The sequence below is a fragment of the Macaca thibetana genome, chromosome 4, assembly GCF_024542745.1.
Source record: "Macaca thibetana thibetana isolate TM-01 chromosome 4, ASM2454274v1, whole genome shotgun sequence".
NCBI classification, from domain to species: Eukaryota; Metazoa; Chordata; class Mammalia; order Primates; family Cercopithecidae; genus Macaca; species Macaca thibetana.
The window spans coordinates 68,280,354-68,304,294 of NC_065581.1; the positions used below are offsets into that span (position 1 = coordinate 68,280,354).

At 36.4% G+C, this 23,941-nt stretch overlaps 1 protein-coding gene across 6 annotated transcripts in view; it reads left to right on the forward strand.

The window, feature by feature from the left end:
* SMAP1 (small ArfGAP 1) overlaps positions 1 to 23,941 on the forward strand; it is a 428,466-nt gene that overhangs the window by 394,918 nt on the left and 9,607 nt on the right. For all 6 annotated transcript variants that reach the window (XM_050789718.1, XM_050789720.1, XM_050789724.1 and 3 more), the window contains one exon: positions 9,269 to 9,359. In XM_050789718.1, coding sequence (XP_050645675.1) covers positions 9,269 to 9,359 — 91 coding nt within the window. The remainder of the gene's footprint in view (positions 1 to 9,268; positions 9,360 to 23,941) is intronic.

Consider the following 23,941-nt stretch of genomic DNA (forward strand, 5'->3'; position numbering starts at 1 on the left):
AACAAATTGGATAAATGTAAAATTCTGAAGCAAATGTACCCAAACTCAACTGTCCTGAATATAGCACAAAAGAAAATGTCATTGAATTTTAGATGACCAAAGGTCTGATATGAATTAATGGTCTTCTTTTGCTTTGGAGAAGGTCAGCTCCACAAATTTATTCCTCCATTTGTTTTCTGCATGGCTGTAGCATAGAGAGTGTGAATAAATGGGTAGATGTTACAAATTGTGTGAAGAGGACACTTTCTAATACTTGTAATTGTCTGAATGTAAAATATGCTGTATCATCATACGTGGTGATTCCATAACACTGGAAGATTTTCTTACAGAGAGAATGAATGTGTAAGAGAGATGTTACAGTAGTGTTTTGTGTATCACATAATGGAGTCACTAAATGTCTTCAAGGCTGCTTCTACTTCTGAAATTTATGTAAATCCTTGATAACTTCTCCAGCCCAGTGAAATATTGTTTGGGACGGTAGTGTCCATAGGCTTTACAGAGAACATTTAATGAAAGATGTCCATATGATTGGGGAAATAAGATGTAGATTGTAATAAATTAAACCCTAAAAATACAATTTAAGAATATTAAATTCAAAAAGAGTACTCTATGTGTTGACAGCTTTAATTTGAAAAAGATCTATATTATAAAGAATGGTAAACAGGAGAAAAAGAAACTAAAGATTTTGAATAAATAAGATATTGGGAATAAACAAGAATTATATATAAGATTTTTTCTCACATAAAATAGTTTTAAGGTTGTATATAATTCAGTTTTGAAAGCATACAGATGCAAACATAGTAATTATAGCTATCAATCTATGTAGGAATATAAGACTGATTTTTATTAATGTATTTATAGCATATGGTCAAAAGACTTTATCTGAGTAAACAACTAACGTAGGTAATATAGTGGATAATATTAACTTATGAATTTTTTACTGAAAATTTTAGTAAAGGTTAAACCTACTATGAAGATTTCAGTAGGTAATCAGATGGGATAGTATTCTGGGAATTATGTTGTTGAGTAACTTGTTAGAATTTTTTTGATATATTTCAAATATCAAGTACTACTGAGGCAGTAGATTAGTTTTTTCCTAAAGTATTGCTCTCACCACATCACAGTCACAAAGCCTTTCACCTACAACAATGGTGATCAAATCTTTCTTCCCCAGTGTAGTGCATATGCACAACACACTTCTCCAGGAGTAATCTTTTTTCTTTTCACTACCCCCTTTGAAAAACGGTGACATATATGAATGCTAGCTCTAGTTGGCTATTTATTTAGGTCCTTCCATGTTGTGGAAGTAGAATAAAAATCTTCAGATTTATCTTTTATTCCTTACATGTAGAACTACAGGTCAGTCAGATACATCCACCATCTAGCACCTTTCCCACTCAGTGTTCTTCACGTGGTGCCATTGCCAGTTCCAGGGAGGTCAGTGCTTCAGTGAGTAGTGATTGCTCCACTGCACCCCAACCTGGGCAACAGAGTGAGGCTGTGTCTCAATCCCCAACAGAACAAAACAAAAATTAGCTAGGTGTGGCGGTGCATGCCTGTAGTCCCAGCTACTTGGGAGGCTGAGGTAGAGGGATTGCCTGAGCCCAGGAGATCAAGGCTGCGGTGAGCTGCAATCTTGCCACTGCACTCTAGCCTGGGCAACAGAGTGAACCGTGTTTCCTATTTGACTGTTTCCTTTTTTTCCTACATACCTAAAAGTTAATGTCACTACCTTTATAAAATCCTTATCACCCGTGACTACCATTACCTTTGAACTTCAAATAATCATACTTTTCATGTGGTCTTTATAGTGTACCTTGAGTTAAAAGTATTGGCATACTTGCTCTGACCCTCTATCAGATTGTGTTTTTTGTTTGTTTGTTTGTTTGTTTTTTGAGATGAGTTTTTGCTATGTTGTCCAGCCTGTTTTCCAACTACTGGGCTGAAGCGATTCTCCTACCTCAGCCTCACACATAGCTGGGACTACAGTCATGTGCCATCTGGCATGATTTTTTTTTTTTATTGCAGTTTTCTGTTTTGTCATTGTAAGAATATGCATGTATTGTTAAGCATTGGGTAAATATTTATTTTTAAATCTAATTTTTGATAGATAGAAATTATTCAGCAAAAGCCACTATGGCGCGGGGAAGGAACCCTGTTAGGAGATTAACCTTTGCCACAATAGCTACTTATGGAGCCTTTGGACAAATCATGTCATTTAATTTCCTTAATGTTAAAATGAAAAAGTTGAATGTAATACATTTTATGTTTCTTCTAGTTCTAAGATTCTAGGGATATTAAAGGAAACTGATTATAAATAAACTAAGTTATAATTTGAGATGTCAGTTTTTAAAGAAAATTTTGAATAATTACCACTAGAACTTAGAAAATTGTATAGCTTTCCTATTGTAGTATATATTTATGCTCTTGTCTACATTAACTGGCCAGCTGAAGAATAGTGAATCACCTTCTAGAGGCTCAGCTGTTATGTCTGTTATTTAAAGGGCTAGGAAATGGTGGTAAATGTAGGAGTTGGAACCTAAATAGTTTTTTATTCAATTATATTCTGTGGAGTAGCGATAATGAATCACAAAAAGATTGGGTAGTGAAGCTTCTGCTAATAAAAGCTTTAATAATTTGAATGAGACGTCTGCTCAATATGAATCTAAGGAAATTACGTTTTATAAAACTGCTTTATCTAAGTAGACTTATGTTCTTGCTTGTTAGAAAATTTTGTTTAATAAATTATAGATTGCCTGATTTTATCTACCCACGGTTGACTGCATTCTTCACTTATTAAAAGACAAATTTCCTATGCAGTGTTTTTAATAGCAGCAGAATTTAAAGTGGAGTGAGTCCGTATGTATTGCTTGCCATGTCTGAACTGAATGTGAGATATCAAAAGATGACAGTTATATGAGGGAATGTGTGGTCATCAAGGTATTAATTTACTGTTATCACACGCCAGTAATCCCTGCCCGTAAATCCTAACAAGACAATAGCATTTTTATTCTTAAATCTTCTAAAATTTGGCTTTCAGGTAATATTTACTTTGTATTTATATGATAGCTGTATTTTAGGTATCTTAAATAACTGTATCTTGTAAGTCTTTGCAAAGTACAATACAATTGGTATGCTACAGAACAAAAGTACAAATTGATAGTTTATGTATTCATGTTTGTTGTTTAAGGTTTACAACCTTATGTCTTGAAAATATTTGATAAAAATGACTTGTTGTGTTATAGGCAAACCTGGAAAAAGTCAAACATGTTCTTGAAGATTTTTCCATTTTAGAAAAGCTTTTCAGGAAGACATAATCTATTACACATATATCTTTTAACCAAAATGTTTAATTGGAATACATTTTGGAAATCTGCCGTTCCTCTCTACACATTAACATTGGTGATTTATGTTGTAAAGAAAGACAAAGAGCATCAAATGTGCTTTACTGTAGAAACTAGACTTCAGAGTGGCCATGAGACAGGATTTTTAGCATGTACACAGGGTACTGCTGCTCTCTTCTTGATTAATCTGGATTATTTAAATTACCTTGTTGCTAAGATATTGTAATGAGGGACAAGAAGAAAATTATTCTGGACTTCCTATCTTATTTCATTAGATTTGATTTTAATAATTTTAAATGTTTGATTTTTCAAATGCTGGATTCTTCAGTGTGACAAAAGAGAATTATTTCAACTGTCTCTTCCTAGTCCGATATCTGAGGCCAGCCATGATTTTCCCCTTCAGTCAGAAACTGAATACCTGTCTCGTCAACTTTTAGAATATGGCGGTATTAGGCAGTCCTAGCAGTGGTCATGATATAATGATTGGAAGTAGTCTTTTCTTATTTTTACTTTATTTTTTTTTTTAACTTTTATTCTAGGTTTAGGGGTACATGTGCAGGTTTTAGTTATATAGGTAAATTGCATGTCACAAGGGTTTGGTGTACAGATTATTTTGTCATCCAAGTAATAAGCATAATATTACCTGATAGTTTTTTGCCTGTCCCTCCTCCCATCCTCCACCCTGAAGTAGGTCCCAGTGTCTGTTATTCCTTTCTTTGTGTTCATGTATTCTCAATGTTTAGCTCACACCTATAAGTGAGAGCATGCATTATTTAGTTTTCTGTTTCTGCATTAGTTCACCTAGGATAATGATCTCCAGCTCCATCCATGTTGCTGCAGAGGACATAATCTCATTCTTATTTATGGCTGTATAGTATTCCATGTGTCTATGTACCACATTTTCTTTATCCAGACTACTGTTGATGGACATTTAGGTTGATTCCATGTCTTTGCTATTGTGAACAGTGCTGCAGTGAACATATGTGTGGATATGTATTTATGGTAGAATAATTTTTATTCCCTTGGCCATATACCCAATAATAGGATTGTTGGGTCAAATGGTAATTCTGTTTTAAGTTATTTGAGAAATCGCCAAACTGCTTTCCACAATGACTGGACTAATTTACATTCCTGCCAGCAGTGTATATGTGTTCCCTTTTCTCCACAGCATTGCCAGCATCTGTTATTTTAAAAAAATTTTTTAATGATAGGTACTCTGACTAGTGTGAGATGGTGTCTCATTGTGGTTTTGATTTGCAGTTCTCTAATAATTAGTGATGTTGAGCATTTTTTCATATCCTTGTTGGCTACGTGTAGTGATGTTGAGCATTTTTTCATATACTTGTTGGCTACGTGTATGTTTTCTTTTGAAAAGTGCTTATGTCCTTGCCAGTTTTTTAATGGGGTTGTTTTTTGCTTGTTAATTTGTTTAAGTTCCTTGTAGATTCTGAATATTAGACCTTTGTCGGACGCATATTTTGCAAATATTTTCTCCCATTCTGTAGGTTTTCTGTTTACTGTTGATAGTTTCTTTGGCTGTGCAGAAGCTCTTTAGCTTAATGAGGTCCCGTTTGTCAATTTTTGTTTTTGTTGCAATTGCTTTCGGTGTGGAAGTAGTCTTTTGATAGGCTTTGCCTACCTTGATTTACTGGTGATAGTATTGGGTTTAAATGTACAATGTAATGGAATAAAACACAGCACCTAGATATTTAAAAAATTTTTTTAAAAACCTTGAATCTATGTGTGTGTGTGTGTCTGTATCTTTATTAGGGAATTGCATGTTTTCAGGTTTTTTGGAACCTTCATAATGGCAGTGTATATGCAAAGATTTTCTTTATTCCATCTCAGTTTGTTTTGTGCTGCTGTAACAGAATAGCACAGACTCATTTAGAAACAAAAGAAGTTTATTTGCTCATGGTTCTGGAAGCTGAGATGTCCAAGAGGACAGCTCCAGCATTTGGTGAGGTCCATCATGCTGTATCATCCCATGGTTGGAAGTTGGAAGGGCAAGAGAGCACTCGAACAAGAGGGGGCTGAAATTGTTTTTGTAACAAACTCATTCCCTTGATAACTAACCTATGCCTGTGGTAATGATTTTAATCTGTTCATGAGAGTAGAGCCCTTCTGACCTAATCTTCTCTTACTAAGCTCCACCTTTCAAAACTGTTACATTGGGATTAAATTTCCAACATGTGAACTTTGGGTGACACATTCCAACAACAGCATCTCCTGAGTCTGTATTTTTAGTTATTATTACTCATCTAGGACTAGGAAAATACGTACTTACTTCCTGTCATTTTACACAAAAATCTGTAAAAATAATTTTAAATATAAATAAGAAATAACTTTCAATTTTTGTTAGAAAGTCTTTCAAGAAAACTATATAGAAAATTAATAACTCTTAATGGATATTAAGCTCTAAAAGGTTAAGTACTTGTTACTCTATCTAGAATTTTAGGAAGTTTCCTTACCTATGTAGTTTGTGCTTTGGTGTATTTATCCTTAAATGTTTTAAAAATAAAAAAGAGTTTAATTTCTTATGTTTACAATTATCAATGAAGAAGAGTATCATTTGAATTTAATCTTTGTGGCTTTCACTAATATATATATGAAGACGTATATAATGTATATACTATGAAGACGTAGAAGAGTAATCTCTAAAATCACCTTTGCCACACATTGATGCGTTCAGATTATGGCCTCCACAAGATTCGATAATGGAGGGATACAAAGTAGATTTTAAAGTGATCAGTCCTTTTGCTTTTTTGATTTGTGGGACAACCTTTCAGATGCCAACTCTAAGGATAATTCATGTCTGAATTGTTGAAATCCATCTAGAATAGCCAACTCTAATTGGAATAATGGGGTTTAGGGCATAAACATTTCTCATTCATAATTTGACCCATTGTAGGAGCAAAGGAGCAGACTGTCTTTAGAGCAGTGTTTCTCAACCTACCACTCTGCTAAGAAATACATTTTACATTATGATCCAGATTTGTGCTCACATGTGTGTACAAATGTGCAAAACAACAATCTAGGAATATTTACCCTTCTTTTATGCAGTGTACTGTTTTCTATTCTGTATCATTTTTATATGCCAAAAAAAAATGTTTAGTTGTGGCCTGTAAAATAGATTTCAAAAACTGCTAGTGGGCCCCACCTGCAATTTGATAAGCTGTTTAGGGTTTCCCTTATTCTTGCCTTAGTGTTTCTCTTTACTTTGCACAGCTATACATATGTTCTCATTTATATAGTTTCCTATGGAAATGGTTGATCACTACCCATTTAAATTGAAATGTTAGGAACATGAGAAGCTTTTAGAACACAGAGACATGTGTGAACATCTGGAAAGAAAGATATTTTCCAAATTGTTTGCAGTATTTCTGGGGGTGGGGGGTCGGGATTACCAGAGGACCTCTGCATTGCTCGATTTGGCTTTTTCTTTCCTTTTCAAACCATGACAGATAGTTTCATACTCAGCAGTATTTTAAAAGGTAGTTCTAATTTGGTGACAGACGCTTTATAAACCAGAGTTTCTATTTGAATTTTTTATAAAGATCCTTTTTAGCCTGAAGAGGTTCCAAAGTCTTAGGTCATAGAAAATAAATAGGAAGGAATTCCTCACAAGTTTAGTTTGTTTTATGCTTTTTTCCGTGGAAGAAGATGCAGTAAAATACACCACCCCCCCCAAAAAAAAAAAAAAAAAAAAAAAAAATGCTAAATTTGGAGTGGCAGAAAATAAGAATTTTAGTTCCTGTATTCCTATTTGGCACATAACATCTGAGCCTCAGTTAATTTGCAGAATGAATGTGTGTTTGGCCAGATTATCTAAGTTTATTTTCAACTTCAAAGTTTTCTGATTTTTAAGCCAAAGTAAAATAGGGATTAGACTTAAGTACCTACTTAAAGACTACTTTAAGACACTCTCCAGAGTATTATAGGCTGTGATGTAACCCTATGAAGACCTACCCCAGGAAGCTGCTAGGATCCTGCCCTGGAATATTTGAAGTTTGCATGCTCGTGGCCACACGATCCTCAGATTCCCTTGCAGATTTGATTATTTATAATAACAGATTGAGTAATCAGTTGAAAAGAATTCCTTACTTCATGACTACAGGGAATATTTTTCTTGAAATTATTTTGAAATCCTTTTGATAAGCAAGATAAGTCTGAACCTGTATTAGAGATTGAAAAGTGAAAGCATAGAGAATGTGAAATGGATTATATTAAACTTCTGAAAAGTATATATTGTTACAGGTGGCTAATTCTGTATTTGAGAGAGTTATTAAAGACTTGACAGCTGGTAATAGTAGGCTAATTGATTAAACAATTCTAAGGGAGAGTATAGTGATTAAAAAACAAATAAGGATAGATACATGTTTTTAGAAGTTAACATATCTCTAGTAGCTAACAAAAAATGAACTCATATAACTAAGTTGTGAATTTTCTTTAGGTAGTTGTAGAAGAAATGATCTTGAAATGGTTTGACAAATGAATTGGTGTTTTCTTTCTTTATTTATTTTGTTTTGAGAGACAGTGTCTTACTCTGTCGCCCAGGCTGGAACTGCAGTGGTGCAATCATAGCTCACTGCAGCCTCGACATCCTGGGCTCAAACAATCCTTGAGCCTCAGCCTCCCGAGTAGCTGAGACTACAGGTGTGCACCACCACACCCAGCTAATTTCTTCATTTTTTGTAGAGACAGAGTCTTGCTATGTTGCCCAGGCTGGACTCAAACTCCTGGGCTCAAGGGATCCTCCCACCTTGTCCTCCTAAAGTGCTGGTATTACAGGTGTGAGCCACTGTACTCAACTGAAAGTTTTATTTTCTTAGTTTATTAGAAGTAGGCTTTAGAATTGATAATCCAATAAGTGTAGGTTTTTTCATTCTGTCCTATACAGTGTTTTTTGTGAGAAAGTAAGTTTGGAATGTGTAACTGTGACTTGGGCTCCTGAGAACTAGAAGAATATTATATTTAAAAAGTAATTAATAATGTAGATTCAGGAAGAAAGTATATCAAATACCATTTCATTAGACTTTTCTTGGCAGTTGTGTCTCATGTATCATACAGTGTGTGGATGATGGGTTAACAGTGTGCTCATGAAGACTCTGAGGACTCTCCAGCCTCAGCTAACAGGATGTATTAGTCCGTTTTCATGCCGCGGATAAAGACATTACCTGAGACTGGGCAATTTACAGAAGAAAGAGGTTTAATTGGACTCACAGGTCCGTGTGGTTGGGGAGGCCTCACAATCATGACAGAAGGCAAGGAAGAGCAAGTCACATCTTATGTGTATGGCAGCAGGCAAGGAGAGCTTGTGTAGGGAAACTCCCCCTTAACAGAAACAAATAGCACAGGAAAGACCTGCCCCCATGATTTAATTATCTCCCACTGGATCCCTCCCATAACACATGGGAATTATGGGAGCTACAAGATGAGATTTGGGTGGAGACACAGAATGAAACTGTATCATAGGAGTACATTAGTAGTAGCCAGGAAATAATATGAAATGCATTTCTTCAAAATGTGTAATTTCATATAAAAGATGGGAATTATGGGATCTACAAGATGAAATTTGAGTGGGGACACAGAAGTACATTAATAGTGTCTAGGAACTAATATGAAATGTGTTTCTTTAAATTGTGTAATTTCATATGAAAGAGCTAGTAGTTAAGGACAATTATATTAAGAGTTAAATTGTTTTATTCACAATTTTGGGGTCCCAATATGTAAGGACTGTCATTGCAACTTCAACAGTCATGTTTACTTGTTTTTTTATATAATGAACAATATTCTAGGTTTTATTATACTGTGTTTCATTTACTTTTTTACACTGTTTATCAAAAACGTGTAATTAATTGGGGCTTAAAATTTTGTTAAATTTACTTAAGAAAAATTAATAAATCCAATTATTTACTTTAAAGCTGCAGAAGAAAGAAGAACAGCAACTGGAGCCTAAAAAAAGTACCAGCCCTAAAAAAGCTGCGGAGCCCACTGTGGATCTTTTAGGACTTGGTAAGTGATAAAAAATAAAAGGTCGCTGCTAGAGTTACAAAACAATTGAAACTTTTACTTGGAGTGAATATAATGGCTTTATCTTCAGTATGCCAAAACGTACCTGTTAACTGAATTTGAAAATGGTATGATTAGTTTGCTAACTTCCCACAAAAAGGAAATCTTTAATAAGGGAGCTGGTGTCTGTCAGCACTGTCTTCACTGAAATACAAGTAATGAGTTCCTTGGGGAAAAGAAGATATCACAGTAATCTTAAAAGGCTTGGTAGATGTGACATTTTAGTGCTTACAATGAAGAGTGGATTATTTTCTCTTCTCTGTCTCTCGAATTTTCAGTTTTGTGGGGGATTTTTCCCCTTAACAAAATAATTCTAGGGTAGCCTTATTGTAAAATGTGTTGGTTTAAAATAAAATTTAATTTTGGTTAACTGAAGCAACACATTTTGCATCCAAATCTAGTGACTAGATTCATATAACTTATTCAATGATAATGAGAAGTGCTCATTTTAATTTAATGTCCTGTTTGTTCTCATGGCTGAAAGGTATATGTAGTCTGTGTGGTAAGTAAGCAGGCCTTCATTCAAGGGGTGTTTATATTGTGCTTATCTACAAATATTGTTAGCTTCTCTCTCTCTCTTTTTTTTTTTTTTTTTTACATTTTTTTCTTCTAAAAGAATTGGCTTGATAAAAGGTTACTTTTAGTAATATCTGAGCCTTGGCACAGGAATAATTTCAATCTTTCTCTTTGTTTAGTTTGGAGAAAGATTGAGAAGGAAAAGAGTAAAAGGCAGTTAGTTGGAATAGTTGAACTTCATATACTGCTTTCCAAAAAATTGATCCTAGTTGTTATTGAGTAAATTGTTGTCTGTTTTAAGAATTATAGCTGAATGTTTTATTCATTTCTTAGGAAGCTGGTACATCATACAAATATACTCCCTGGAGGTACAATTCTTCTATGATGGTAAAAAGTTGTATATTAGAAATATAAAAAATAACTGTAATTTTGAAAATAAGGCTTCAGTCCAGGGGCTCTAAATACAATTATGTTGAATTGTAGTCCTCATAATTTCTTGTTTTATTTCCTTTATTGTAAATGAGAGAAAAAGAAAAAAAATTATTACTAAAGTAAAAAAATATCTTAGTAAAACTGTATTATATCTTTGTCTTCACTGCAGCTTCCTTTTTCAGTCTGCATTGCCTGGTTTATTAGTTTATAACTTAGAAATATAAAATATAATCTAGGCCTGATTCTTATCTTACACACTCATTCCATTCAACAAATAGCTACTGTCTACTGTGTGTCAAGGTACCATTGTAGACACTAAGGAGATAGATCTGAAAGAGGACAGACTACAACTCCTAACTTCTGGGGCTTTCATTTCATCTGGAGAGACAGTGAATAAACAATTAAATAAAATATATCGTAGGTTATAGGTGGTAAGTACTATAGATGAAAGAAAACAGAAATGGATGGTTGTAATTTTAAATAGGGTGGACAGGGAGGCATTCACAGATGTCTTATTGGAGCAAAGGCGTGAAGAATGTCTGGATATCTGGATCTGTAAGCAAGAGCATTCTGAGAAGAACACAGCAGATGGAAAGGCTCTTCAGTAGGAGCCTACCTGAAGTGTGCAAGGACCAGCAAGGATGACAATGTGGCTAAAGTGGAATGATCTGGGGGGAGAATAGTAACAGAGGAAACAAGGAAGGAAGGGGTAGGGAGGGTGCAAGCTGACTATAACAGGACTTGGTTTTAACTCTGAGTGACCTGGAAACACATTGGAGGAATTTGCTGAAAAGAAATAATCTGACTGTAGTATTTAAAGAATTATTGTGGTGGTTGTGCTGAGACTAGATTATCGTAGGGCAAGGTGGGCAGGAAAGGGTTTTTTTAAGGATGACATTACAAGATGTTTAGTGTTAGAAATGAACTGTAGAGAGGTAAATCTGATACTTTCAGGACAAGGACAAATTGCTCTAGCAGTGTCCTTGAATAGCCCGGAGTGAATGGCATCTAGTCGACAAACAGTATGAGTGGCCTTTGAGATATTCCATTATTGTTGGAATGATACTGCATAGTAAATAAGCCTAGGTTTCAACAGCTTACAACATTAAACATCTGTTTCTCTCTTTCTGTGGGTCAGCTAGGGCAGCTCTACTATAACTTCATTTGATACATTTTCTACCTTCCTGATTATTGTGGGGCACTGTTTACCAGCCATTTCACTATTGCATATGTTTCCTTATCTTCTACCACCTTGTCTCAAAGTCAATGCCACAGATTTTAGGGTTCTGTTGTGGCAGCACCCCTCTTGTATCAGTTTCTAAAACAGTCACCTCTTGCTGTGCATGTTACATAGCAAACAACTCCAAAATTTCAGTGGCTTACATCAACTAACATTTATTTCTGTCACTCATGGGTTTGTAGGTCTGCTGGGATGTTGCTCTTTTGGACAGTGGGACAGCTTCAGGAAACAGTGTCTTTAGGGGAGAACCAAAGTTCATTTAGCAGAAGTTAGGGACTGTTTGTGAAAAAAGATTAAGAATATATGGGGGATTTTGCAATGACTGATAGTGGGTTTTAGATCATTTGGTGAAAGAGTTCCAAAGGTGGGAGGGGTGGGAGATGGGGTTAGAAAGAGGGCTGTCTTGCTGTGAGGGAGTTGTAGCAGCAGGAGAGGAAGTGTCTTACCCAGAGCACATACAGCTCTTCACATCTGCTGGTTATCAATTTCCTAAACTCTTTTAAAAAATATTTTCAGACTTTTTTTTTAAAAAAAAGCTGTGTTAAAGCATAAAATTTGTTGAATTCATGAAAGTCCAGGAGACTACAGAGAAATCAAAGGTCTCTTTCAGCTCAAAACAAACAGTGATTCTAAATGTGGATTGATGATTGGTGTCCACCTCGGGCCTCAGGCTCTTTATCTGCTCAGAAGCATGCCGCTGTCCTCTAATGGGACCCTGGTTTTCCCCTGTAAATTGAAAAACAGCGCAAATTGTAGGGGTAGGTGCCTTGAAGTATGATTTATGGTAATGCAAAGATGACGGCATATCTCCGTATGAGTGAGACTAGAACAGACATTAACTTAAAACATTTCCAGAAAATATACAGAAAAACTGCATAGCGATAGTTCAGTTACACAGCTATGGATCCTTGGGACTCATGCCTTCTTTATCACTCTTAACAGTTTCATAATAGCGTAATACTTAAGACTAGTTTTAAGAGATTTGATCTTTCCTTTAAATGGGACTTTAATGAACCTACTTTATTTTTTGTAACCCAGTAACTCAGGTAAAACCTTTCTTAAGCTCACCTTTCCTGATCATTCAAAGTTCAAACATAAAATGCTTTATATTATATATACTTTTTAGCAGAGGTTGTCCAATTTTTTCCAAGAAGGGCCAAATAGACATTATTTTTGGCTTTGCAGGCCTTATGATCTCTGTTGCAACTAGTCAACTCCCATTGTAGTATGCAAGTAGCCATAAACGAACATGTAAATGAATGAGCGTGCTTATGTTCCGATCGATTTTAAAAACAGGCATGGGGCTAGGGTTTGCTCACCCCTGCTTTATGTTCCCGATAGTACCTACAAGAGCTGCCTCATATTTAGATATTAATTCATGTTTGAAAGCTGTAGGACTACTGTTTATTATAGTACTTTACTCTCTAATACCACAAACAGGGTGAGATACTTGAGCTGCCTCCAGTCTTAGAAATTACCGAGGGCCTTTGGCCCATGTTGACTAAGTGCCAGATTGAATAATCTCTGAATGTACCAAATTTGAATCAAATACAGACATATGCTGACTTGAGTATGCACGTCCTATGTTAAAATAGAATTAAAATCAGCTTCTAGGGTTTGTGAGAAGAGTGCTCTTCGGGTCCCCTTACTTGGGAAGCTAGTTTAGGACTGTGAATTATACTGTTAGGCTAGTGTCTATTCTTTGTTGTTTATTAGTTTTAAAGATGATAAAAATTGACAGACTGCTTACCAATTGGTTAGGACAGTTCCCCCAGACTAATGCTTCTATTCAGTAGGGCTTATTTTTGGAGTGTGGGGGCGTAAGACCGCCTCTGAGAATAAAGTCTTCAAGGGCGAGCGCATGCTTTGGGCATAAGGCTTGAGAAGAATTACTTATAACTGGCCTTGGATGTGACCCTAGAGGTTTCATTTCAACCTCCCGTTAACGGTTCCTGCAGGGGCTCTGTTTTGTGGCCATCTGTGTACCACATGCACACTGCAGAGCAGCCTGGTTCCTTGTCAGGAGGCGTTATCCACAGCCCTACCAGGAACAGAATTGTGTGTGTCAGGGGTGCACTGCCAAGGATGTCTGGGGTGACCTCATCCTGTCAGTGCCCCAGAAAGCATCTCACAAAGAATTGAGTCATGATCTTGGTGATGAAAATCTAGCTCAGGGGTGTACACTTGTGTTTCTGTTTTGGGGAAGTTGATGAGAAAAGTTTGCAAATTTTAGTTTCTCCATTCATGCTTGTGTTCAGGAAATAAAAGCTTTAACATATGACAGTGGTCAAGACAATGCTAGTGAAACTAAACCATCAGTATATAACCCATTTTATTATTAGCAACACATACCCAGTTTTATATGAGAGAGATGAATACAGAAAGTACTCTACTTACCTTTCAGGCAGAAAATTCCTACAGAAAAAAATTCTAGCCATTTCTCAAAGCCGCCCATGTGCTATAAAGCAAATTTGGGAATGAACTGAGTAAAAGAATGCCAGATTTAGCAGCAGTGGTCCTGGTGATCCACAGTTCCCAGTGGACCTGGAAAGCTGCTGGTGTCCTACAGCTACCTATTTGACCAGATCCAGAGGACGTTTGTGTAATTGTGTGCGCATGCCCCTTTTCTTGGAGGAGGATTGAAGGTGGGGAGGACTATAGCAGAAGTGCCCAAGAAAATTTTATAGTCTCTTATGTTTTTCAGATATAGTTTAAAACCTGATAACAACTTGTATTGCCTCTGCTCAGAAAAGTATGCTCAGTGAACTATTGTTATGAACTATTATTATCCTTTCAAAAAGGAGGTCTTAGGGATTGGTTTATTCTTATGTAATCACACCTGCATAGGAAAGAAAATGCATTTACATAAATATATTGGTGTAAGGTAACTAGCAGTGGGCAGATACTTGCAAGTGGTCCTGAGTCAGTACCAGGGCAGTCAGTGAACTGGCACCAGAAAGAGGTGCCGTTGGGGGAGTTGATGATATCACAGACTTTAGAAGAGAGCAAGAAGGGACGGCGTCTTGGAAACAGCACAGAACCTCCAGAGAATGTGCTGGGGGATAGGACAAAGAGGGGTAAAATTCAACTCTGAATGAGGCAACTTAAACAACAAGTAACAGGAAGCCTGAAAATGGCTTGAACATAAGGACATCTAATTATCTCATTCAAAGAGAAATCTGGAGACAGGGTGGTTTGGGGCTGTGCAGCGGTGGAACAGTGAGTGCAGGGAGCCAGGTTCCTCTTTGCTTCTCCTCATTCTGCCACCCTCATCATAGTACTGGCTTTACTCTGGAGGCTCGTCCCCTTATGGCCAACACATGGATGGTGCAGCATCCTATCCTTATAGGACCACGCCTAAAGGATGGCTTTTTCTCACCAGTTTCTTTTCTCAGGAGGAAAAACTTGCCAGAAAATTCCCCAGCAGGATTCCCAGGGTACGCTTGGTCAGAATTGGATTGTATTACCTCACTCTAGTTGCAAGAGAGGCTAGGAAAATAGTATTCATCCTGTAGAGTGGAGTAGGCTTTGCCAGCAAGAAGCGCCCAGATGGGGCTTTGGTAGTCTGTGGTATCTGGCACACTTGCATTTCATCCTGACAGCAGCTCTTTAGGATACACACCCACACACACTTTTTCCTTTTTTTTTTTTTTAATTAAACTAATAATAATAAAACTAACAACTAATAAGCTAACAAAAATTAATTTCCAAGGCATTGCTGCTATACAATAGAATTAGGACTCAAACCTAGATCTGTTTAATGCCAAAGTCTAATTTCAGCTCTTAAGATGAACCAAAGCAAGGCATCTAACCCAAGTATTAAATTATCTTATTATGTTAATAATCAGATACTGCTAACTATATGCCAGGGGCTGTTTTGAGTGCTGACAGATATTTATTTATTGAATTTTTGCAACAGCTCTGAGATTGGTGAACTATTATTATTTCCCTGTTATAGATGAGAAAACTGAGGCACAGAGAGGTTAAGTGATTTGCACAAGGTCACACCGATGGTAGATTACAGAACTGGGATTTAGACTGAGTAGTCTGACTTCAGGGCTCATATTCTTAACACTGTGTTAAGCTGTGATAGAAAATAAAACTCTAACAGGTGAGATTATGCTACACAAAATAGACATTGGACCCATTCATCAAATCAATAGATGGCAGTATTAAGTCATGGGGGCGTGATCCTTGGTTTAGAGGTAGTACCTGTGTTTTGTCTGCCCTCTAGCAGCTTCGTCTGGGAAATGGAAATAGGAACTCTTCTGTAGCTGAGGGCCAGAATAAATGGTGTGCTTTATGTGAAGCACGTAGCACAGTAACTTGCACACAGTCCTGTACTGAGACTATAACCTGAACACCAGGTCATGGGGGATCACCAAGAGGTAGTACAGGCCTTTGAAGGAATGTGTGGAGAAGGGACTCAAAAATTATGCTGAGTAACACGGAGTAGGACTCCTGCTGGGTTATTCCTTGAATAGCCACTACCATTAGAGAGAAAGAGGGAGACAGAGGGAAACAGTGATTGCAAAGCATGGTCTGTGGCCTCTGATGGATTTGCAGCTGACTAAAAGAACTGAGGAAATTGGGTGGCCTCAGGAATCTAGTTTATCACTATTTTAAACATTTAGAAAGAAATTTGGTGTATACAATTTGGTTTCATATTTATATATTTCTTGTTTTTTGAGGCCATAAAATGGTGCAGTGATTTGATATATATTTATTTTTTAAGCAATCAGTTCTACAAAGCTTCCTCCTTATACCACTTCTCAGCTATTTCAGATAGCTCTAAATCAGTATGCGTGTGTGTGCGCACATATGTGCATGTGTGTGTGGTGTCTTCTGAAAGACAGTAGCACCATGGGGCTCTTCCCCTTACACAGCATCATAGTGCCTGTGCATAAGGGAATTCCCTGCTCAAAAGTTGGCTGGTTTGTAGAAATGTGTAGTAGATTTCCCTGCTGGTACAGTAGACTGGCAGTTTGGTAGTGGCTTGAAAAGGTAGGGCCAAATACAGCAAGAGGATTAGGATTCTCTTTTAAGACCATGTTAGTCATTTTAGCAAATTAGCCTAAATACTAACTATTTAACTGTATGAAAAATTAACTGAAAAATAAAAATAAATAGCTCCACTTAGCTCTCAGGCACACTTAAAAAAATTGAAAACAACATAAAGCTTAAAAATTTTAATATGCTTCAAATGGACATTTATGACTTGAATTTACTAAAATAAGACAGACATGAGTTGATTTCACAAATCAAGTCCTGTGTTTTAATATAAAGGAATTCCAAGTAATAATAAAAATTAAGGATAAAACTTTAGATGGTTTCTTGAGTAGAAAATAAAAAGGGTTCTTTCATCAGCGTGAAAATTTAGAAAGCTTTAAGGAGTTTTGCCATTAAAGAGAGAATCACTGAATATCATGGAAGCAGCCTTCTTTAAACAGTGCTGTTTCCACTTTAAATTCATCACTGCTTATGGTGACGCCTGACTAGTTATGGAAGAAGAATTAAATTTGGGAGTTTTCATTGTAGCAAGGGTGTACTAAAGGTATAAGGTTCATGCTCAGTCAAAAATGGTAATGGAAAACAGCCATTTACTTATCACATTCTTATCTGCCTTAAACTAGATTAATAATACATAAAATCTCATGTTGCTTTTTGACATTTTTTCTTATTTGTGCAAATAGATTATGACCAGCTAATGCCTCTGACATTCAAGTAAAGAATGAATTCAATTAATTATTGAGCACCAGCAGAGTTCATGGAACACTGGTAAACACCAGAAGATGCAGCTCTGTGTGTTTATAGTAGTGCCAGAAGGGGATGGGGTTGCCATCCAGAAACTGGAAGACAGAATTATCATTGAGGGAAAAGATGGGATTATCTAAGAGAACAGGTTATGAGAATTCAGTTTGAAATCTGGATTAATGCTAAAATTCCAATTTAAATTATATTTTCCTTAATTCAGAGGTTGATTTTTCTTGCTGCTGCTAGAGGAGAAGAAAATAAGTTTATTTTGTGCTATGCAAACTTATTTCAAGTATAATCTAATGTTTTATGGAGGTCACCTTTAGAGTGAATAACAGTTGGAAAAGATGAGCAGATACCCAGATAAATGCAGCTTTTAGAGCCGTACCTTTGTAGAGGATCTTATGATTTAAAACCCATCTGTATCCTATCATAGGGCACACAAGTGCTATGTTAGGACAGTTGGAACAGATTAGTAGGAGGGTAAGATATGGCTCCCACCGGTGAGGTAGCAGGTAGAGTAGTCCTGTGAGGTGCTGTGACAACAGTGATGCACTGAGCTTTGGACATAGAGGCGTTGGAGACACATTTATGATTGAGAGAAAGAATTCCAGCCTCATTGTACTTGTTAACCTGGAAAAGGGAAGCCCTGGTGTAGGGATTCTAGTTAACAAGCAGTTGTAATCTCATAGGCAGATAGTTGCATGGAAGCTGTGTCTATGAAAACAGAGGAAGAGGAGCCAGTCCAGGATATTGGTAGCAATGGCTGGGGAGTCTTCAAGGAGAATGTGGCTCTAAACTCTTTAAGAGGCGATTTTCCAGGAGGAAGGATCAGCTGGGGCTAAATGTGCTGGTGGTAAGTAGGATGAGGACTGAAAAGGATTTGTAGCCAGGAAATTGCTGGTAATTTTCAAAAATAGTGTCATTATTTCACTTTTCTCCCACAAAAGTAGGATCACCTGAACTACTAATTGTTTTCCACCATGGCTCTGCTGTCACCAAGAAATCCTCCCATAACCTGTGTTTGGAAAGCATTTCAATTAATCATTTATTATTTGCTTTGCGCTAGGTATTAAATTAAGGAGGCAGCTTCACTCTTCCTGGTGACGAAGCAGGTGGGACTGTTCATGGGCTCTGGGCTATGAAAGTGGTGCCAGTGGGGAGTAAAGAGGCTTCTGGAGTACTGGGGCATGCCTGTTCAGCCTAAGAACATTCAGATGCCATAAAAACTAAAAATGAAAAGGATAAGATGCTTGGGAAGGCTTCTACTTTGCAGCCCCTGGATTAGCGGAACATTTGGAGGCAAAGTTGGTAGGCCTGACTGACCGGCTGTGGGTGGTATGGCCTGCAGTTGAGGTGGTGTGGGTGTTGTGGACTCAGGAGCCATCCTGTGCCTCAGAAAGGAGCTTGTGCCAAGTACTGTGCCTGGGCTGGGTGGTGAATCTAGCCCCTGCCCTCAGGGCACTATTTTAGGGAGGTAGGTCAATTTGTAACTCTGGGTAGGGAATGGGCACCTCTTTCTGCCTGAGAATACCGGGAAACATTTCTCAAACTGATTAGAGAGTTGAGTTTTCTGGGTGCGCCATCGAGACCCATGTTGAAGTCCTAGGCTTACTGTGCAGATTCCCTCCAGGTGAGGTAAGGATTAAACTGAGATACTTTATTGATCAGAGTATCTGGCACATAGTACTTAAATAAATATTAGTGTTTAAACATGTATTAAAATATGAAGTGTTGTATTCTTATTTCCTTTTAGTTTATAAATTGTCATTTAAAGGCACTTGGAATGTGCCAAGGGGAAGACACTGTTGTTAAAAATACTTTATTTACCTTATCCTCATTTGGATTATTGGTGTCAGATGAATTCTAGTATAGTTACAATTAATAGAATCAGCTGGCTCACTTACCATATTGAGGATTTTTAGGTGACAAGAGACTGGCCTTCATGACTTTGTCATATTTGAAATGTTACCTCTTTCTAACATCTCTCAGTGTCATGATGTGAAGTGGGCCAGTGAATGCATGCTGGGCATGCCTTCTGTTCTTGGAAGTTGTAGCACTGATTTTAACAATTTTTTTCTGCAGCTGAAAACATTTTAACCTTTTCCTGTCAGTTTCTCATATGTGGGCAGTTGAAAACATTCATCTACCAGTTCAGTTCCCAAATAAGACACTAGCCTAACATCTTAAGGTAATGAAGAAAGAAAATACTTACCTACAAGCTACTTAACTGTAGGTTTGATGTCTTGCCTTTAAGATTGAAATCCTATCTTCATTTTACTGCATTGTCCTAATTTCTTCTGTTTGCTCATTGCCTTTTCAAGGGGTCCTTTGTGCTTCATTATCGTTCTTTATGATGTTGTTCCCAGCTGAATTTCCTCCATTTGCCCTAGGCTTTTCTTGTACTCTGGATCTCCCATTATTTTTATTGTCCACCAGCTACTGTTTCTGCATACTAATTAAAGGGGGACTGCTGCCTCCTGCTGCTCCCACCATCATTCTGTAGCTGAGCAAGGTGCATGTCTACGGTGAATTCTGATTAGTTTTCACAGACATCCCCTCATCTCATAGAAGGCATTGCATGGTCTGATGTTCTCTCTCCCCTGAAAGAGGAAGTTTCCGTGTGTGTGTGTGTGTGTGTGTGTGTGTGTGTGTGTGTGTGTGTGATGTATATTTGTGTGCATGCACCAACAAGGTATAACCCATGCTGATTTAAATGTTTTTCTTACATTATGGTGATTTACACTATTTAATTTGAATAAGCCTTATACTCTCTAAATGTTACAGTTAATTATCTGAAAAACTGTTGTCAACATCTTGGTATTTTCTTGATGTTGTGGCCTCTGAGCTTTTATTAATCAGTAAAGATCATGTTATTAGTGGGCCCATGATCAAAAGGATGCATTTAACTCCCAATAATTTGTGAATACTCTTAGTTGACAAAGGCCTGATTATATCCCACAGTTGCTTCCGGGAGCCCAGTTTGCTCACTGAAGACCATAACCACCTGAATCCCTCCCTATAAATTGAAAAGATACTGGTGTCAGTACAGGACAGTGGAGTGAGGACAGGATGAGGCAAATGTTGAGTGTGGCACTGAATGATTTTTGGACTGTTTAATTGCTTCTCAAACTTAGTACAAATAATTATAAACTACTTTAAAGTTTTTAAAAATTTTTCAGAACTTTAAAGTGATTTGTTTATAATTAGGTGAAGTTGAAATTACATGGCTTTTGATGAAATGTGGTTTAAAGAAAAGAGCACTAGCCTAGGTGTGAGAAGACTCTGTTCTAGTACAAATTTTGCTGCTTAAAAAGGTGAATGACATTGAGGAAGTCTTTTCATTGCTCTGTGTCCTAGTTGGTATAACCGGAGATAATGGAAGGAGAGGCCCTTCTCATCTTGTATGGGGACAAAAATGATAACATGTAAACATTCTTTAAAAACATCCAGGATGAATGTGATATTTATAATGATGGTAATGATAATGAGTCTTTAATTGTCCTTTTTGAACACTGAAAATTTAAAACGCAATGACCTTCTAAATGAATTGAAGCAATCCCTTTTAAATAATGTGTTAAGCAAGCCAAATGTTGTAAGTAAAATTGGCAACCATTGAAAACTCATTGGGAACTTGTATTTACCAGTTTTGCAAGGCTGAGAAGTTTTCGTTTTGGTTAAGAATTTGTTTTTCAACAATTCTGTGAACGCATAACTTTGATAGTAACTAGAAAAATTGATGGCTGTGAAATCCAGAACCCACCATTAAGATGGATAACCCATCACATGGGGAGAAGATGGAGTAGAGACAAAAGAGGGGCAGGTATGTTGCAGATGGTGAGAGCAGAGAGCAATCACCTATGCTCATCACGAGGATGCTATGTAGAGAAAAATCTTGGTGAGGCCTGGCAGAAAGTTCCTTACCTCAGGTTTTTGGGGGTTTTGAGAAAGTCTTCCTTAACCAGTTGAAAACAGTGTCAGCCTTGCCACAAAGATTGCTGTCCCTAAGCAGGTGCTTCCTCTATCTCATTCTAAAAAGGATTCCACGTCCCTCAGACTGACCTTGTGAATTGACTTCATGACAGCTCTAATAACCATGGTGACTGGTTACAGAGAGATCACAACTTCGTTGTTTGTATGAAATGCCAGAAATTTCAAGAGGCTAGTTTTAATATAGTAATAACAATAATAAAACACATGGAAAGAGAATATGGATTTGTTCATAGTGCAGTGGTAAAAACAGAATTCAAGTTACATTGCAGTGAAGGGACATGAGCTGTGTAGACTTTATATAGAGGAATGTGGATGTCCACCATTCTGTTTTTAATGGTGAAAATCTGGAAACTACCTAAATTCTCTTGAGTCACACATTGAATAAATAAATAATTAATAGGCACATGCAGTATCACAGAATGCAAACCCCCTACCTACACATACATAATTTATATAAAGAAGACTATTTTTGTATGATCCTATGTACATTGTTTTTAAAATTGTGGTAACACAACACATAAAATTTACCGTTTTAAATATTTTACAATATATAATCAGTGGCATTAAGTACATTCACATTGCACAACTGTCACCACCATCTATGGTGGGTACTTTTAGTTTCTTCATTTTTGCATGGTTTGAATCTTTTACAAGAATGTGTTGCTTTTACAGTAAACATTGAATAAGATTACAGTCTAAGACTTTGCTCCTGCTCTGTGATGCTGGACAAGTTATTAGTCACATATGTGATACTAAAGGGGGTGAAAGGTAAAATAAGACTTCAGAAACCAAATAATGTGCTGTGTGGTGTTTTGCGGGTTAGAAAATATATTGCTAGATATCAAATGTTGTTTAGATTTGAAAGTGTAAGTAAATATTCTGAGTAGAGTCTAAGGTACTAAGTAGAACAGACTTAAAATTTCTGAAAGCTGTACAGTTTATAAAAGTAATAAGACATAGCATTGGCTTGTAGTGGATGAACTTTGTGATTCTCACCAAGTGCATCCTGGGCACACTGGTGTTCTGTGAACATGTGCTGTGGTAAAAGGCAATTGATAGTATTTTCTTAGTTTGCCAAAAAATCAATGGGATTTTCTCGTGTTAAATTTTTTTTGCCATAAATTTGTCTGATTTTGTTTACTACTACTTAATAAAGTAAAAAAAAGTGTAACGGAAAAACTGGAAATAGTTGCTTATATTCAGCTTGTCACCATTTTTTTTCCTTTTTATTTTGGTTGTGGTTTACATTGTTTCACAGGACACATGCTTCTATTTGAGTTTAAATTTTATAAACATATAAAATTTTTACATATATAAATATATGTACATTTTATATATAATAGTTATATTTGCAGCTAATAAAGTGCTTCCTCAATTCATGTGATAGAATGAAACATGTCTAGTTGATGATGATGTTTGCCCATCTCCAACTCTGTAGCTCACAAGTTAAAGCACCACTGGCTTATATGTCATTATTAGTGGACTTTCTTTACTGAAGTGTAGATACAAACAAAAAAGGTATTCCTTAGTTGTGTTTTTAAACCTAGAATGCCTTGTCCCTTTAAAATATCACTTTATTTCTAGCTGATATTTATATAATGTACTATACATCATGTAAATGGGGTATGGAATGAACTAGAAAACAAATTATCTCTTTAAGGAGGTCTAACTTTAAAATGAATATTGCCATTTGAAAGGGTTAGAAATGAAAAAAATTATTTTCATGTATGAGTCTTAATTCTTTGATAGTTGTCTCAGTTTAAAATTCTATATATTACAAATTATAGTAATCTACATACATTGTTTTATTGCTTCACCTTTTAATTGTCCATAGTACTTGATATAGATATAACATGTATAATACATATCAATACATTTCTTTTAATGGTTGTGATAATGTGATATCACTGAAAATGACTTGAAAAATTTGCAGTTGAATAACTTCCAAATTAACCTAATTTGGACTTTACACACTCTTTTATAAAATAAATAGTAAAAAATATTTTATTTTGATTATGTATTAATAATTCTTTGTAATTCACTGAAGCTTAAACAGAGAAATAAAAGATACTAATTTCTGTAGTTATACTTGGAAAAAGACAAGAACTCTCTAAGTTTCTGTAGATTGTGGTGGAAATATGAATGAGATGGTAGATCCTTCACTGAATTTGTTAATATTTGAGTATCTGCTTTGTGCAAGATATCCCATTCATTGTTGAAAAGGTTTTTAAAGATGATGGATTTCCCTTTGATGAGAGAGTATGGTCTATCAAAGAGAGATCAAATGAGACTGTAAATTGTTAAGCTAGAAGATTTATTAGGCTATAACTCTCACGAGGCTGGAGTTGTGATGCTCTGAACTGTTACTTGGTTGTGGTTACAGAAAACTGAACTCTGTGAGATGTTCCAGTCCCGGAGTGCTGTGCATGCAAACTCGACCCACAGCACTCCACTTCAGCTCCTGCCCCCAGCCCTTATAAATGTTCACCAACATAAAAAGGGGATATAAAATAAGCCAGTTTTGAATTTTTGAAATTACAGTTTTAAAAACTTTTTTAATTTGAATTTTAAAGTAGGAAGCTCTGTCAGA